Raw genomic sequence first — 17,810 nt, 5'->3', positions numbered from 1 at the left:
TTTGCAGATTTCGGGTTGAATTTATTACTGAAATTCAAATCTGAGGCTCAAAAACACAGTATTACCTCAAAAAATATACCGTATTTAACGACACGAAGTGATACTATAAATTTAGCCCACACACATGCAGAGGAATCATGCACACATCACACTCACATTCACACATACACACAGAGCGCCTCGAATCGCATGTGCTACAAGCGTCTGATTCCAAACACCATGGAACGTTTCCCCTGATGCAAATCATGACCTTAGTACGATAAAGGTTCACATCTGGGTTAAAATTGAATGGCAGATAGAATCTTATAATACTCTGGTCATGAAATATTTCTTGCGAGTTTTGCGAACCCTTGACAGTGATGCCACGAGGTCCTCTCGCACACCTCAGATCAGCAGTTAAAAACATTCTTGCTTCAAAGTAAGATCACCAGTGGTTTACTGCTGCAGACCTGAAGACAACACAACACTGATGATTTGACAGAGATGAAATCAAAGTTTCACAATGTGCTAAAACACCACATGCAAAAAAAAAAAAAAAAGACTGAACAAATAAATAACCTCAGAGGAAACAATACATATGTACAAAATCAAAGTAAAAATCAAGCAAAATAAAACAATGGGATCTGCAGCCTTCTCGTACTAAATGAAAAATCAAAAGCAAACAAATCCTAACATCCAGTCCATCAGTCCACTGCGTCTACTGGAGTTTTTTTATGGATTTGGATACTTACGTGAGCTACATAATACTGTCTGAGTAAAAAGGCATCTACACTAGCCTCCTAATATGTTTTATATCTGTTTATACCGTGTATATATATATATATATATATATATATATATATATATATATATATATATATATATATATATATATTATACACACATCTATACAAAAACAGAAAGGAAGGAGAATAAAATAAAAACAGGATAGTAGACATGGGGAGGAGCTGAGGGCAGGGAGGAGTGGGAGTGCATGCACAAGATCCAGGGAATGGTCCTTCCCAAAACCAGGAGCCTGGACTATGGTGGCTAAACACCGTGAGCTGAGTGCTCCATGGGCCTCAGAGACACGGACAGACGAAGCGCAGCAGACAAAAGACGTCTTTGCGGGTGTTGTCTTTGTTCTTCGGATGTATGTGTGTCCCTTCTCAAAGAAACTAAAAGTAAAACTGATGCACTTTTTTCTCTTAAAATTCTTCCGTCTGGAACACAAATAACAATGAAAGACGAAAACCTTCATGCACAGAGCGCCTGTTTCTTAAATGACTCAAAACTGCGAGGCACTGCTGGGGTCACACTGCAGCAGCCGCACGATGGACGGATCGCTCTTGGCACCTTTTATGAACTCCTCCAAAGAGAGCTTACCTGTGTGGAGAGACCAAGAAGTGGAGAGTTTGAGGTGTATACAAAAAAAAACATTTTAAAGCTATATCCAAGTACAGCTTTGGACTCACCATCATTGTTCAAGTCCATTTGTCTGAAGATCTTATCCGTCCTCTTCTCTGGTGTGGACTCGTCTTCAGGCATCTTCATCACAGAGGACACCATCTTATAGATGGCCTGTGGCATGATACATAAAGATAATAACAGTGTTGTGAAGAGCAATAACATTACTAGATTTGGTTTGCCATGTGCTAGTGTTTGTTTTGGTTTCTGTTCTCCGCCCCATCTAGTCTTTGGTTTGTTGCCTGTTTGTGTTCACTTGTTTTGTGTTAGTTTGCCTTTTTATATCATCTGTGTGTCATTGTTCTTTGTGAAGTCTTATCATGCTATTAGTTACTTTAATTCTAAGCCTTTTCCTGAGATTTGTGTTCCACGTTTCATAGTACTTGCTAGTTTTGATGCAAGTTCCCTTTCCTCAGTTGTGTTTTAAAGATTGGCCTGTATTAAGCCTGCTTGTGTTCTGATCTTTGCTATGGACTCTGATTAAGATTCTTGGATTTGTCCCAACGCATGTTCCTCTACACAAATATCAAGCATATTATCTTAATTTCTGGTCTCATTCTGATTATGCACAGTTTAGTCATTTGTTTGCTGCTCAAGACTCACATCACATCCTCACATTATTTCATTGTATTTACATTCCTACATAGGCCAGAGACATTAATCATAACTATCCACTTCTGCTTTTTGTTTTGATTTGTGAAGGTCAACACATGCTTCTTCTTGAGATGAAGCCAGCTACTTCATTTTCTGTATACCCGAGCTAACCCATGATTAGCTCTGAGGCCTCATTTATCTGCCAAATGCCATAAATGTTATTATCTCACACATGAAAATTTCTAAAAATAAACTTGAGTGGAAATAATGTGTGGAATACTGAGTGGTACATACTGTCATGATTATGGTCATGCATACATACACGTTTACTGGGGGATGTGTGTGTGAGTGTGTGTTCAATTTAGTGACTCTAGTGGCAAAGTAATCACCTGAACATAATGGCATTTGATGCATTTGTGCTTTTCTCATTCGCAAATGTGTTTTTCAGGACTATGACGATTTTTTTGCTACATGCTTACATACATAATTGCCTTAAGAGCCATTTTCAGATAATGTTTTAAATTGAAGACAGAACTACAGAGAGATCATTCATTCATCTTCAGTAAGCTCTTTATGGCCAGGGCCACTGTGGATCCAGAGCCTATCCCAGGAACACTGGGTTTAAAGTGGGAATACACCCTGAATAGGACTCCAATCTGTCGCATCGCACCATGTGCACACACATTCACACACAGGGGCAATCTAGAGTCACCAATCCACCTACTGGCATGTTTTGGAGGTGGAAGGAAACCGGAGCACCAGGAGGAAACCCACATGGACAGGGGGAGAACATGCAAAACTTCACACTTAGCTCAGGATCAAACTGGGCACTGTGGAGCGGTGAAGCAGCAACACTACCCACTGTGTCACCATGCCACCCCCAAAGAGATCATTACAATGAAATCTACTGCGTGGACTGACTACAATGCAATCACAATGTTGCAATGAAGACATTGTCAAAGAATGCCAATAAATATATTCATTTCATTAATTTGCAAGTGACCAGTGATGCCCAACTGCGATGGCTCTTAGTAAAATGCTTCCAAGATGAGTTATTAGACTATTCACATTTTAGAAAGTTCCTCTTTTTCACCAATGTTTCCTAAAAATGGATTGAGAATCTTGCTCCTAATTATATGCAAATGAGATCATGAGCAAACAAAAATGTGTGTGTTAATAACCGCATGTTAATAACCGTTTATGGGTAGGACCTAAAGCTTGTGCAGGTGCACATTATATTAAGCTTTTTGGGATTTAGAAATGAAACGTGCATTGAAGTAGTTTTATAAATGACCAAGAAGACACAGAGGATTGCCATCTTTCCCACTCAGAGAGCAGGACGAGTTCTACTCCTGGCCACGGATGGCTGTGGCCTGTTCATGATTCAAACTCACGATCTCCACACTCTGCTGTTTTTTTATGATACAGTAGAGTGGAGTGCCTCTCCAATCCCTCTCCACATTAAAGCAGTGCTCATGATAAAAAATGAAACAGCTCTGTAATCACTGCGCACCGGCCAACTGTAACAGCCATAAACCTACAGATAATCCCGGCATTCTACAGGCAGGGATAAATCCCAGTTAAATTTAACCGTCTAATCCGTAAAGGAACAGAATAATAGCTGCTGCTGCCACCATCCCCCACTACATCTGCATAAATCTCCTCACTGGGGTCAGTGGCTAGGGGGTTTTATTCGCCACAGAGCACTGCTTGGTCTGACTGCAGCTGAGTACAAGCTGTACACGTCGAGCACATACTAATAGCACTTCCCCTCTCTCAGGGCTGCAGGCAAAGGCTCCTGAACTCCCAGTACAAATGAGTGTGTGAAATAACGAGTTGAAGCATTTCAGCTCTACACCTGAGTGCACTCACAAAAGCATACAGAGTCTACAGCAAAGATAATATACAGTTAGCCTTGCCTGACATCCTTTATTAGAATCATGTCAAGCCAAGCTGACTGCCTGGGGTCTAAATTTAGAAAGTTGAGTTTTTGATGGTGGTAGATTTAATCTAATGAACCACATGGCCTTATGACAGGCAACAATTAGTGAATCAGACCTGACAATCTATTACACACATCCATATAGACTAGAATATCTCATTATAAAAGCCATCAGGTGCATCAGGTATGCCGCTGTGGAGATTAGTCTGGGTACTGGGAAAAAAAAAAAAAACACTGAGGCAGATGCAGGAAGGTGGTAAAAAAAAAAAAGCAAGCTAAATGTACTTCAGACTAGATGAAGCCAATTCTACAGTCAACTACATAAGACTACACTGGAAAAAGTCTTTTATTTTATTTTATTTTTTGGCTTTAATGAACCGCTACCACTTTGATATCACTTTGCATGAAGTGGAGAGGTGTGAACAAGCCTGTTTTTCAATCTCGGCCCCACCCAATTCCTTTAATTCCTGCAACAGGTATTTTTGTTGTCTTTTAAAGCCAAATAAAAAATTTTTAAAAATCTTACACTCTGGCAGAGTGAATTCTGTTATTACAAGTGCTGTGTGAAAAAGTGCTTTCAGAGCCGCGAGCTGCACATCACTATCCAATCCCACTCAGCTAGTTTAGAGCCTGCCACTCTCAGTTTCAGAAACAGTGTTTCCAACTGAGCCGCACACTTATTCACACGAGTGCATTTTAAAAATTGGTACATCCTTAAATAGTCGAATAACTTGATGCACAGTTATTATTTTTTATTTTTATTATTTACCAAATGTCCCTGCAAGGATAGGAACATCTGACAGTTTTGATGTTGTAAGGACAATTGGCTGGTTCGAGAATATTTATTTATTTATTTATTTTTCTTTTTTCTGACAAAAACTGCAGCTTTTATTTAAAAAAGCTAAAAGAGCCAAAAGGTTTGCTTATGATTACTTACATTAAGGTCAGGGTCAGATTCATGTGTAGGCATAGCATTAAGGCGCTGGAAAGTCCTCACAAGTATAGTAAGACAAAAGTGTGTTTGTGTGTGTGTGTGAGTGTGTGCCTCATCAATGCAGCCAAGGATGTAACATATGGTGAACTAAGGCGAACAGTGCATTAATATTAACAGCATTTAAAAATTGACACAAGCCCATCTTTAACAGAACAGCTTGTGTAATCAGCATGTGCAGATTGCAGATTACAGCACAACAGTTTTAGCACATGCAACTAAAACATCCGTCAGTGAAACACCAGCACAACAAAGTGCACTGGAACTGGAACCTCACTGTGGTTTTTTTGCTGAAATTAAAATTCTGTTATCAAAATATCTCATTTCAAAGATGAGAATTTGGCCAAGGCGAATTTTAAAAATAAATGGTGGACTAAGCTGAGACGAGCAGCGTAACTCCAAATATAACAAGAGCTTATCTGTAAATTTTGATGACATTTTTCGTGTTTGTAGTAGGGTGGTGGGTAGCACTGCTGCTGCACACAGCTCCAGGGTCCCCAGTTCAATCCTGAGGTCAGGTTACTGTCTGTGTGGAGTTTTTTTTTTATGTTCTCCCTCTGTTTGTGTCTGTTTCTTCTGGGTTCTCTGGTTTGAGTGTGTGCGTGGTGCCCTACTATGGTTTGGTGTCCCAAATCAGGGTGGATTCTTGCTTCATGTTCAGTGTTCCTGGGATAGTCCCTGTGACCCTGATTAGATTTAAGTTGTTGTTGTTGTTGTTCCTCTTTCGGCTGCTCTCGTTAGGGGTCGCCACCGCGGATCGTTGGTCCGTGTATTTTGATTTGGCACAGTTTTTACACTGGATGCCCTTCCTGACGCAACCCTCCCCAATTTTATCCGGGCTTGGGACTGGCACTGAGAGCACACTGTTGCATGCGGTTCCCTGGCCGGGAATCGAACCCAGGCTGCAGGTGAGATCACTGTGGCCTAACCACTAGTCCTCCAGGGACCCTGACTAGTTTTAAGTGGTTACTAAAATGAATTAATGAATGTTTGTATTAATTCTCTCAACATGCTCTCTGACCTGCACAATCTCGAGCATCTCCTCACGACTGATGTACCCGTTGCCATCCAGGTCGTACATGCTGAATGCCCATTTCAGCTTCTGGTCCAGCTTTCCCCGTGAGGTCACACTCAGAGCGATGATGAACTCCCGGAAGTCAATGGTGCCGTCGTTGTTGGTGTCAAATGTGCGGAAAACGTGCTCTGCAAACTTGGAGGCATCACCGTATGGAAAGAAGTTGGCATATATCTTCTTGAACTCCTCCACGTTCAGGTGGCCACTTGGGCAGTCTTTAAGGAAGCCCTAAAGAAAAAGGAAAATAAATCTTAATCTCTTGATCCAAAGCTTTAAAAAAAATACATGATTTTTTCAATCTAATATCCTTTACCTGTAGTGTATTTGTGATTACGATGGACAATCATTTCTACATATTTCCCTGTACTGAGCAAACAACCAAAAACCAGTTTACTCAAAATTCACTAATATTGAAAGGCTAAGAGCAGCTGTTGAAATTTTCCAATAAATGTTTACACAAACGTATTCTTATGAAGAATTGCTGAACGTGATTAAAAAATTTCTTCGGATGTATTTATAAATGAGGCTCTAAATCTGTATAATTCATCTGATCTGATCATGCATGGCTACCACAAAACTATTACGAAAGCTTCAAGTAACAAAAATTTGTTAGCGTGTAACAGTTATTTTGAATTTGTGTTATATAATATAGCTGTGTATTTAAATTTTTATCCACATAATTCAATAACTGGGATTCAGATGGAGTCTTCTATTAAACCCTCAAACTTTAAAAAGTTGCGGACAGTCTGTATCATCACAGAACAGAGGAGACTTCCTCTTATCAGTCAGGAGGCACTTCGATTTACTGTGTTCCACCATCCCGAGGTGATCAAACATACCTGTGGTTTTCATACATCTTAATAAGACACTCCTTTATGCTGTGGTGCGACACACCACCTTACCAAACACATCACCTTACATGTCAGCTAGAAATTGGTGGATGAAATGGATCTATGTACAAAGAGATAGAGCAAGCAATGTACTAGGCACTACAATAAATCCTTTTTTTTCTATAATTTCATGCAGCAGTGAGAAGGAATAGAAGGATATAAGAAAACAGTCCACTGTAACAAACTGGACATCGATAGACTGATATTTCTAGCTTTAGCCGAAACCAATTATGGGTTGCGCTTAAGGAATTTAGAAGCAACAGTGCTCTAAAGATCAGGGGATGTCAACTGGATTAATATTGAGATTTTAGGGATTTAACAAATCAGTAAATTAATTAGCATGTCAGTATTTTGTGTGTTACAAAGCTAAATTTCTCATAACTTACCAAGTAGAATAAGAAGATAAAAAGTTAACTAATGGGTTAGAAAACTAATGTGGATGAACTCTATTGGCCATTGTATATTCTAGGAGGCGGGGCTTTGTGTACATGTGCATGGAGTTGGGGTCACCAAGTAAACAAATCATTCTCTTGTTTGTGCAGTTCTCCTTGTAATGTCTAGAGCCCCAATTTTATTGCATCCCATATAACACCAGCTGGACTGATACTTTTAACTTTAGCTTTACAGTTTGCACTCAAACAATCGTGAAGCAGTGATGTTTCAGGGGATTTCATTCTGTTGGTGGGATGGCCAAGCGATTGGGTTAAGATCGTGGTTTAGAAAATTTAACAAATTAGGAAGTTATTTAGTGTGTCAGTATTTTGTGTGTTTTAAAACTGACTTTATCATACCCTAGAATAAGACAAAATAAGTAAAATAAAATGATCAAATGTTAACTAGCTGGCTACAGAACTAATGCTCCATTGGCCACTGTGGATTCTAGAAGGCGGGATTTTGTGTGTCACATATGGGAGATGGGGTCAATGAGTAAAGAAATCATCCCAATGTTTATGTAGTTCACATTTTAACCACTATAGCCCCACTTTCAGCCAATGCACCTCAATCATCATCTATAATACAGCATTTATGAACTATGTTGAGAAACATTTCCTCATATAAATTAGCCATGAAAAGGCCCTGTTTCAACCCCCTGAGTGGGAAGCCTGTGAATAAAAATGCAGGTCAGAGTGTTTAAGACCTTTTCAGCCCATTAGCCAGCATGAGTCACTGTGGCTTACATTTCACCACACACTGCCTAATTCATTCAAATATCTGTGTATTTACAGCAGGCATTGAGGCCGCACCTCAGGGCCATCACATCAGTGCCTGACCCTGAGATACAGAGCCTCTTACTGCAGCTCATTTCCCAAGCCGACTACACAAAACAACATATTGTACTCTTAAAGTGCTATATCTCCAGGAAAATAGGTGCCTTTATGTTGCTGTCATCTAGTGGCCCAGGATGTGCATAAATACCATCATGTGACAGAAAGGCTGTTGACCCTTTTGCTGCTGGAAGACTAGAAATGTCTCACTATTGTCAAGGAATAATATAGGTACTTGTTGTAACATAGAATTTATTACAGCTGCTTTAGCTCACCTTGTACCACTCCTGTAGCTCATGGTCCGAAAACTCAGTGTTCTCCCTCAGGTCCTGTAGCATCTCCGGCCTGAGCTTGCTGTTCTGCTTTCCCATGGTGACGAGTCTGTGTGTGCACAGCAATGACACAACCCTGGGGTCAGACCTGCTAACAAAAACACACCAATTAGAGCACAGAGCAATGTGTTTAATAAGCAGAGATGACCAGACATGCAGACAGAAAAGAGCCCTCATTACTGCACAGAGACCATGCTGTTTCATTACGAACAGCACCAGGAGCTACCACGAAGAGAATTTAAACATAATTAGACGAGTACTATGTGGCAGACCCACTACTGATTTCTCTACTGATATGCGGTCAACTCTACTGGCACACTTCAAGAAAACTGACAATTTTTTATAGCATTTTATTTTTATTTCATTATTGATTCATATTTTGAGTTTAGTGGAGCGTGGTGGTACAGCGGGCAGTGTTGCTCAGGGTGTTACTGTCTGTGTGGAGTTTAACATGTTTTCCTCATGTTGGTGTGGGTTTCCTCTGGGTTTTCTGGTTTTCCTCCCACCTCCCAAAAAAGTGCAATAGGTGGATTGTCTGTGCTAAATTGCCCCTAGTATTGAATATGTGTGCACGGTGCCCTGTGATGGACTGGCAACCCATCCGGGGTGAATTCTTCCGCCTCATGTCCTGTGTTTCTGGGGTAGGCACCGGATCCACCACCATCCTGACCAGGATAAAGCGGTTACTGAAGATGAAGGAATTTTGAGCTTAAGCAATTGGGGATATGTAGAGTTTTATTTGACCAAAATATATTATCAAACTGTTATCAAACAATAGCTGTGTTGAGGTGATTATAAAAAAAAAAAAAAACACCTCACCACAGCTCACATCTGACCAATAAAAGCTCTCAGGAAGCCTTTCTTTACTGTAACCCTTCCAAATAGCTTATCACTGTAGACGTGGCATTTAATGTTTTTCCTTGCCACTGTCTCCTCTGGTTTGCTCATTAGGGATCTAAATTTACATCCAGATTTCTGTTAAGCTGCTTTGTGACAATGTCTATTGCTAAAAGTACTGTGCAACTAAAACGGAATTGAATTGAATCAATAGCTGATTTTGTAAATTGACAACCCCAAAATAGACGTATACTGTACAAATCTGAAACTGTGATCACTGGGCTGCTCTTTGCCTCCCTCACCATCCTCCTCACAGTATGCTTATGTGTCCTATCCTGGCAAATTTCCAACCTTTTCAAAACTTTTTTAAATTATGGTCCTGTATTACCTGAGTTATGAATCATCTCATTTTTTGTGTTGCTTTGGTTCTCCCCATAGTGATGTTTGATAAAGAGATTTTATATGTGTGCAACCTCATATTTCATCATCAAAGGAAACAGCTTCTAGAGTGTCTAGAGACTGAGAGCAATTTCCTAAAGAAAAAAAAAAATCAAAGATGACAATTTGAATGTATTTATTTCAAATATTTTAAGGCTGTCAATATTTTTGACATGCATGCTTTTGGGAGAAAGTCTATTATTGAGGAAATTATGTTCTCATAATACTCTTTTGATAGAAGAAATGTAAATATTTTTGTTTGAAGGGAAAATGTGAATCATTATGTGTAATGTTGATTTTATGCAACCATTTTGCTCATTCTTTTGAAGGATGCCAATAATTGTGGAGCTGAGTGCTATAGTGTGAGTGTGTGTATACTTTTCTGTGTGTCTATTAATAAAATAATTGCATCCTCTTCTACTAACTCAAAAATGTCCCTGCATCTTTTAGACAGACTCAAAAATTCATCAAACCAAAAGGCAAGATGGAAGGAAAAGCTGTTTGAGTTGAATGTTTTCATGGCATGTTTTGAGAACACAGTCGCAACTCGGGAGCCAAGAATCTGCAGTAATTAATAACACAGTCGCCCACGCTGCCTCCGTATCCCAGTCCAGACACGCCGGGAGGAGAGCCATGAGAAAGAAACACTGGAGGAGGAAGGAGGAGGAGGAAGGAGGAGTGATTCACAAATATTCTTAAAGATCCAGACACTTCCAGAACAATGCACTGGCCACATGCAGGTTTTCTCATTTAGCCCTGATGATGAGCTAAAGATGGGACAAAGATAGCATTAGTGCTGCTGAGTGCTCAAAACTGCAAATTTGATTAGTCAGAAGATGATTAATTAATTGATTCCTTTGACAATTGTTCTGGCTTCAAGCCATGTCACAGGTTTATATTAATATGTATGTTCTTACACATTATCGTTTCTAACATAACAACTCATTTACAGGGACTTCTATGGTGGACACTCCACATAATCTAAGGCTAATAATAAACATACTGTTATTTAGCAAAGAAAAAAATGTATAATAGTTGATATGGCCTTTGAGCTATGTCATTTCTCAATAATATAAGCTGAGATGTCTTATTAACTTCAAAAGAGAGGAAAAAAGAGAGGCTGGTGAGGAAACGACGGTTTATAGCTGCTTTAATGTAAATAATAACAGGAACTTGTCTCATGGATGAAAGTATGACATGTCATTCATTAATAAGTTAAAAATTGTTATAGTTGCTGTGGTATAAAAGGAATAAAACACTTCAGGACATCCTGTTATTGGAAAATAACCAACTATAGGGTGGTAACAGTATCTCTGCTTCATGTTGGGCCACATCACACCAACCCATTGGTGATTATTTTCCTATAACAGCACACTTTGGGTCTTTAATTCCTTATAAAAAACCCAATCAAGACTAAATACTTTTCTAAACCTTTGCCTTTGTTTCTAATCTGATCATTTCTGTATGACTATGATTATGATTATAATTATAGCTTGTCCTATATCAGTTCCCCTCCTCATGGCCTCTGGAGAGAATTATAAAAAGCTCTCTCAGTCCAGTGGGCTCTGAGGATTTCCAGCTCTTACGCAACAACTCTCATAAACCACAGAGGCTTGTTATTAACTTGTGCTTTCTCTCTCAGACCCACATGCACTCTTGACCAGTTAAATTACGTCGGGTATAACTTTGACCCCAGTTTGGTGTGCTGAATATCGGATTTCCCATAAATGCAGATTCAGTAGACGTCATGTACACTGTCATTACTAAGTCCTTTAGGACTCTGTCTTTGCTGATAGATTTAGATTTAGGGATCAAAGCTGCAACACGAAGGGAATGTGGGAAAACTCGACAGCACTAACAACAAACAGAAAGCAGAAGCAGCTTACTCTGAAGTCGGGCCTAGTGCTTACTGTATGTTGGAGAGTTCGGTACACAAGCCGCCGTTTTAATCGCCTGGATCAATGACTTGTCCCTTTTTAAGTTTTCTGCCAAGCTGCAAATAGCAAACAAAAGGTGAATCAGTTCAAAATTGTAAATAAAATAAAACAGTTTTGGATACAAATTGAGGATGGACATTAAAAAATACAAAAGCTGTTTCTAACAAGGTTGTGTAACATGCTATTCATTCCCACAGCATAGACGATCTGCTAACACGCTCTGAAGTGCAGCACTCCACACAGCCTTAATGTCATCACTCGTATCCCCAGGTGTCATCCAAGTGTTATCAGCCCAAGTCATCTTTATTGCTTAATGCCTTTAGAAGAGGTGCTTTAAGCCAGTCTAAATCCTGCCTTAAATACAACCTGACTCACAGAGGAGAAAGAAGGAAGGAGGATTTTTTTTCCTCTCAAATGCTCTCTCTACAGTAAAATCATCAACAAATTACAAACAGATCTGACTGTTTACTTGTGACCCATGTTATAAAAAGCCCATCTCATAAAACCCTTTTAGAAAATAGCAGCAAACATGCAGGAGTGGAAATTCAATTCAAATCTACAATTTGGTTCTGGGTTTCTTTTTAAATATGTCCAACCTTCAATTTTCTGTACTGAGCAACAGGCTTAACGAGTAATCTATTCTCCACCCAAAGTGCTCCATGTGCACTGAGCAAAATGTCCAGCCTGTTCAGCACACAGGACAAGCTTTCTATCCAATCTTATCTCACACACAGCTGTTCCTCTATGTGGGTCAGGATCAGGGCTGCTAATCCAGCTGTGAAAGGGTGTATAATGGGGGGTGTACAGTAATATCGTAACGACACCGTGGACAGATTGGATTCGACAGGCAGCTGGGGGGTGGGGGGGTTGTGTCAACATTCACAAAGGACAAAGTGAAGCTCAAGCTGACAGCTTAATAAAGTTGAAAGAATTGAACCAGACAAACAAGAAAATTAGAAAAACTAGGTGGTTAACTGAGCAAGATCTAAGTTCATTTTCACTCTGCATAAGCTCTTAGTATAAATGAAGTAAGAACGGTTATCGCCTGACTGCACACATCCAGTACAAATCTCATAACAGGTCAAGAGCTACATTCCTCACTCTTGTAACGACATACTTTTCCTGTTAATTTCACTGAATTTAATTTGAAGTAGTTACTGAATAAAATGCTTTAAGATGAATAATTAAACAATAAGCCAAGTCAGTTCTCAAATCAGCAGGTGTGGAAGAATTTTCTATATCAGCAGCTCTGACAGTGGTTCCAGCGGTAACATAAATGGCTTGTTCCTATAGTAACAGCTCATACACAAGGACTTGTAAGGCAGATGTTCCATGTAATCTAAAGTTAATAATTAAAAAAAAAGAAAATAAACATGTCTCACAGAGAAAACTGTTGAATCGATGACAAGGTAGAGCTTTCTGGTAGATGTTTACTAAACATTTACAGGAGTCTCCAGTGTCACACACGGTGTGTGTAAGGACAGAGGAGTTTCCACTTTAAAGTTTCTCTGTTACACAACAAGCAGACTTTTTTGTCTCATTAACATCAAAAGAAAGACAACGACTTAATAAAAATAAATAAATTGCTTAATAAAGCAACGACTGTTTATAACTGCTATAGTGTAAGCGATAATAGGAACTAATTTGTCTTGCAGACATTCCCTAACATTAAATATAACTATAAACTGTTAAAAAGCATGACATGTCGTTCATGTATAAATTAAAAATGAATGACACAGTGGTATAAGCAGAATGACACAGTTCAGACTGGGCTTCCCAACAGGCCACATCACACCACCCTGGCATGGATTACTTTCATATAACAACCTAGCATGTGTTTATTCCTTACTTAATGCAGAGCATCTGGCCACTGTAAATATCTGAAGATTAATAAACATGACTCACCAATTATGTCAACCACATAACATGCTGAAATCTTAAAGATGATGCAACGCGAAGTGTCTTTAAGACGTGCTGTTTACTTGGGTCTTTTTGCATTGCAGATATCTGTCTTCCTGAATTCTACATAAATTTTTTTTTATCCTTATTGTACTGGGTCTACTTGGCCAGCATGTATTTATTGTCTTGTATCTTCTTGTCTATTCAAACTTGTCCTAATTTACACTACATGCTGTCTAGTGATTATCTTTCACCACAGAAGGTGTTGTCAGCTTCTTTAATATATGGCACCAAAGTGCTGAAGAACACTATTTTGTTCTATTGTATATGGCTAGAATGACAATAAATCTCTCTACTTTATTGCCTCCATTTTAAAGCTCTCCACTACTACTGCTAATACTACCACCAAAAGACACTACTACATAGTGCACTACATGTAGGGAATGTGCAGGGAGCCATTCGGGATTCGGCTCATTTCAGTATGTGTGTTTGGTGTGCTGAACAAAAAGCTTGTCTGTCAAGTACAGCAATGTAAGAAAAAAGCTCAGTTATTGATCAAATCTTTTCAGCAGTTCAGACAATATTGATTCTGTGTGATGTGCTACATGGATGGACAGATGGATAGATGGAGAGCCCTGCAGGTTAGAAAGAAAAACAAGATGCCAGTCTAAGTGCTGAGACTGAGAGTGCCACTGTAGACCAACAAATCAGAGTATTAAGACAAGGGTACAAAAACACTAGGGAGAGAGGATAAAAATGTTTCCCACAGTGAGAGGATCTTATTGCAGCAACTATAAAAAGGCAGGAAAAAGAAGACAGAATTGATTTTTTTCCATCCCTCATCAATTTTAGAGAAACATAAGAAATTAGACAAGCAATCTGATCTCTGACTTTTGGTCTCGCTCTATACCAATGTCTCTCTTTTTTCTCTGACCTTTATCTAGTTGTCTGTCCTTGGGCTGTGTTTTCATTCCCTCTGGCTTTCTCCTTAATTGCCACTTCTTTGAAAATTCCATCTCTCTTAATCAGTAGCTTCTGATCTTTTGTCTCTTTCTTCTCCCCTCTCAGTTTCACTCTCTCTCTCTCTCTCTCTCTCTCTCTGACAATCCCCCTCCAACCACCCTGCAGGCCATGCACATGCACGCACACATACACACACACACACACACACACACACAATCCCTGTGCTGACATCCAATATTACAATATTACAGGGTATTTGATCCCTCAGAAGCCAAAGATGGCTCTCCTCCCTGCAAATCCTCTGTTGACATCCCCTGCGCATCAAACAGCAGTGTTTGCTGAAGCAATAGGCAGCCTGCCTGTCCTGCTCTTCCTAGGCATGCTAGCGACATTACCAGAATATGCTGCAGTTAAGCATATTCAACAACATTGCTATGACGTCAGAGCTTCATGTGTACTCTTTATGTACAAAACTGCGCTAAACTGTATCTTCCAGGGGCATAAAGTTTACCTTTACGTGGTACCTTTACCACGAACTGTGAATGAAGTGTACCTACTCATTTAAGATTTAAACATTAAACACCAATGTTTAGTGAAGTTGTATCTTAAAGGTATCTCAGACCTTCTTGAAAATTTATATAAACCTGTATAAGCACAGAAAGGCTTATTCTTACAGGTATCAGCTGTCATAAAGACTGCTTTCGACAGTCAAACTGACATACCATCTAGATTTTTGTTGACATAAGGCTCTGCTATGACACTTTCCTGGCTGACTTAAGTTAACCGTCATGACTTTGTAACTCTGTATACTTTTAGTGCAAGGCAAATAATGGTGTAACATTAAACAGCAAAACCAATGTCACTTGATTTTTTTTAAGTACTGTGTCATTATGGTGTCATCGGTTTTTAGAAATTCCTAGAAATGGTAACATGAAACTCACATTCAGAAAGTACAATGTAATGACAGAGAAGATCTACGTACCTCTGTCATTACATTGTCAAGGCATTGCCACAGATATTAAGAAAAAATATTTTATGTAGAAATATGAAATTCATTTAATTAACTTAACAATTAAGTAAGCAATAAAACATGATAGCGCATGCTGTGATAGGAAAATAATCAATGACATGGTTGTGTGATACATTTACACCCCTCTAGAGCACCTTTTTCTTCCTGACAGCGTACAATGTTACAGCAGCCCTGGATCACTGTGCTGTTCCAGTCTTTACAATGCCAGCAGGTACAGCTATTAATGAAGCCAGCACGGGTCAAGCCCCGACCTAAATCACTGAGGCATTTATTTCACAGACGGCTCATATGGGAGGGAAGGAGAGGAGGAGGAGTTGGTAAAGATAGGCAGTGATGAGGGAGTGATGGAGACAGAAGGAGATGAAGGGAGAAGGAATAGTAATGAAGGTGGTAAAAATAAAAATGAGGCTGTGTCCTCAGTGGGTGAGTCCCTCCGGTCAGGGTGAGAATAACAGCTCACTTTGCAGTCTTCATTTAATTCCTCAGCTGGGACTTCTGCCAATCTTAGCTGTCCATTCGTCAAAAGGATAACAGTGTGGAGAGAGTCTGCTGAGCTGAAAGCTTCTAACAGTTTTTGTTTAACATGTACTGGATGGAAATGACCTGCCAGGGTCAGATGAGGTGCAAAAACAGAGGTGCATGCTCATCCCTCAGTCTCATTACACTGGGGAACAAATGATTGAATGTGAATTAAAGGATATTGCTGAGAGATAGAGAGAGGGAGAGAGAGAGAGCGAGAGAGAGAGAGAGAGCGAGCGAGAGAGAGAGAGAGAGAGAGAGGGGGAGAGAGAGAACCATGTGTGGGCGTAAATGTTCCAAATGTAGGCAGATGGATGGAAGTGCAGCTGTATGCCATGAACACCCCACGCCACCCGCCCCTTCAGGTTCATGCATCTACAAACGCATCAGTCAGAGTGCTCTGTTATCAAACCAGCTCAGTTCAGCTCTCACAGGGAAACAGAAAATACTGATTGTTATAATCACGACCTGCCTTTGCACAACACGCACACAATATTTATCATCATGATGGGGTTACTGCGCCCTGTGCGGCGTATGGAAAACTGATAATCGGAGGGCTGATCTCACTGGAGGCTGTTTGACCTCTGATGCACAGCGTGTTAGTGTGTGTCATGGCTAAAAGCAGGATGGGGTATTAGCAGGAGAGCATGTGGATAACTGCAGCTGCCTGTAATCATTTGGAGAAATAATGATTAGGCCTGATGCCAGAGTGGTCTCTTTAAATTGGGTCCAATCCTTTGAAATTAAGACAAAATTCTGATTAAAGGCTGATAGGCTTGTATTAAGACCTTAGAATTATAAGGTTCTATCTGACAACTCTGTGATGTTAAGATATGTATTTATAACATTATCTCATTTTTGGGAGAAAAAAAAAATCAGATATAACCTTATAATTCAAAGGTGCAACCCCAGGAAATGCATGCTAAAGTACAGGCAGAATATTTCACTTAATTAGTGCAGGTATCATTTAGACAGAGCTTTTGAAGAAGGCAGAAGAATTGGGTCAAATGCAACCATGCTTCCATTGAGGAACTTTTAAAAGGTCCTTTCTATTTCCATGTGGGTCAAGCAAAGAGGGAATGGTGACCTCCATTCAGCACCAAACCAGAGAAAGAGACAAGCCCCACTGCATGGAGCTAAAGCAACCCAGATTTCATGTTTAAAAGAGACAAATTCCAACGAATTATCTACTACTGCCATCAGAATATCCGTGTCTGAGAGAGAGAATATCAGCTACAGATATCAGCTAGTGAAAATCTGCTCAATTACAGAATCATTTCACGGACCAGATCCTGTAATTAAGCAGTTCTATCTGACAATTTTTTGAGCTACATTGATTTAACATTCAATATTGTCAAAGCAGATGCATTCTTTTTATATTTACTATAAGTAATAATAATAATAATAATAATAAGTAATATTTTGGTTTAAAACCTCTCATATATGTTCAGTGGCATGTAAATAACATATTTATGTTTAATTACAAATTTAATTAATTTTGGCCAAAAAAGTCACATAGCAGCTTATAATACTGAGGTACAGAAATAAAATAACAATGGTGGATGTTCCCAATTAAGCTACTAATATATTTAAGTAACTCTCAAGTCCAACATATTTACTTTTTCCAGTTTCCTTCTATAAAATCAACTACA

General features: G+C 39.4%; 1 protein-coding gene across 5 annotated transcripts in view; it reads right to left on the bottom strand.

Moving 5' to 3' along the window:
- Nucleotides 1-17,810, bottom strand: part of hpca (hippocalcin) — a 32,506-nt gene continuing 14,696 nt past the window's right edge. Inside the window, exons 2-6 of one of the 5 annotated variants that reach the window (XM_026929806.3) lie at nt 11,721-11,803; nt 8,479-8,626; nt 5,995-6,276; nt 1,455-1,560; nt 1-1,365 (exon numbers count right to left, since the gene is read on the bottom strand). In XM_026929806.3, the coding sequence (XP_026785607.1) occupies nt 1,268-1,365; nt 1,455-1,560; nt 5,995-6,276; nt 8,479-8,574 (582 nt within the window). In that variant the 5' untranslated portion in view covers nt 8,575-8,626; nt 11,721-11,803 and the 3' untranslated portion in view covers nt 1-1,267. The remainder of the gene's footprint in view (nt 1,366-1,454; nt 1,561-5,994; nt 6,277-8,478; nt 8,627-11,720; nt 11,804-17,810) is intronic. The other 4 variants (XM_053228471.1, XM_034298596.2, XM_026929803.3 and 1 more) reach the window with 4 other exon arrangements.

The sequence above is a fragment of the Pangasianodon hypophthalmus genome, chromosome 23, assembly GCF_027358585.1.
Source record: "Pangasianodon hypophthalmus isolate fPanHyp1 chromosome 23, fPanHyp1.pri, whole genome shotgun sequence".
Taxonomy (NCBI): Eukaryota; Metazoa; Chordata; class Actinopteri; order Siluriformes; family Pangasiidae; genus Pangasianodon; species Pangasianodon hypophthalmus.
Note: the sequence above shows the minus strand (reverse complement) of the source record. Positions and strands in the feature narration are given on the sequence as shown.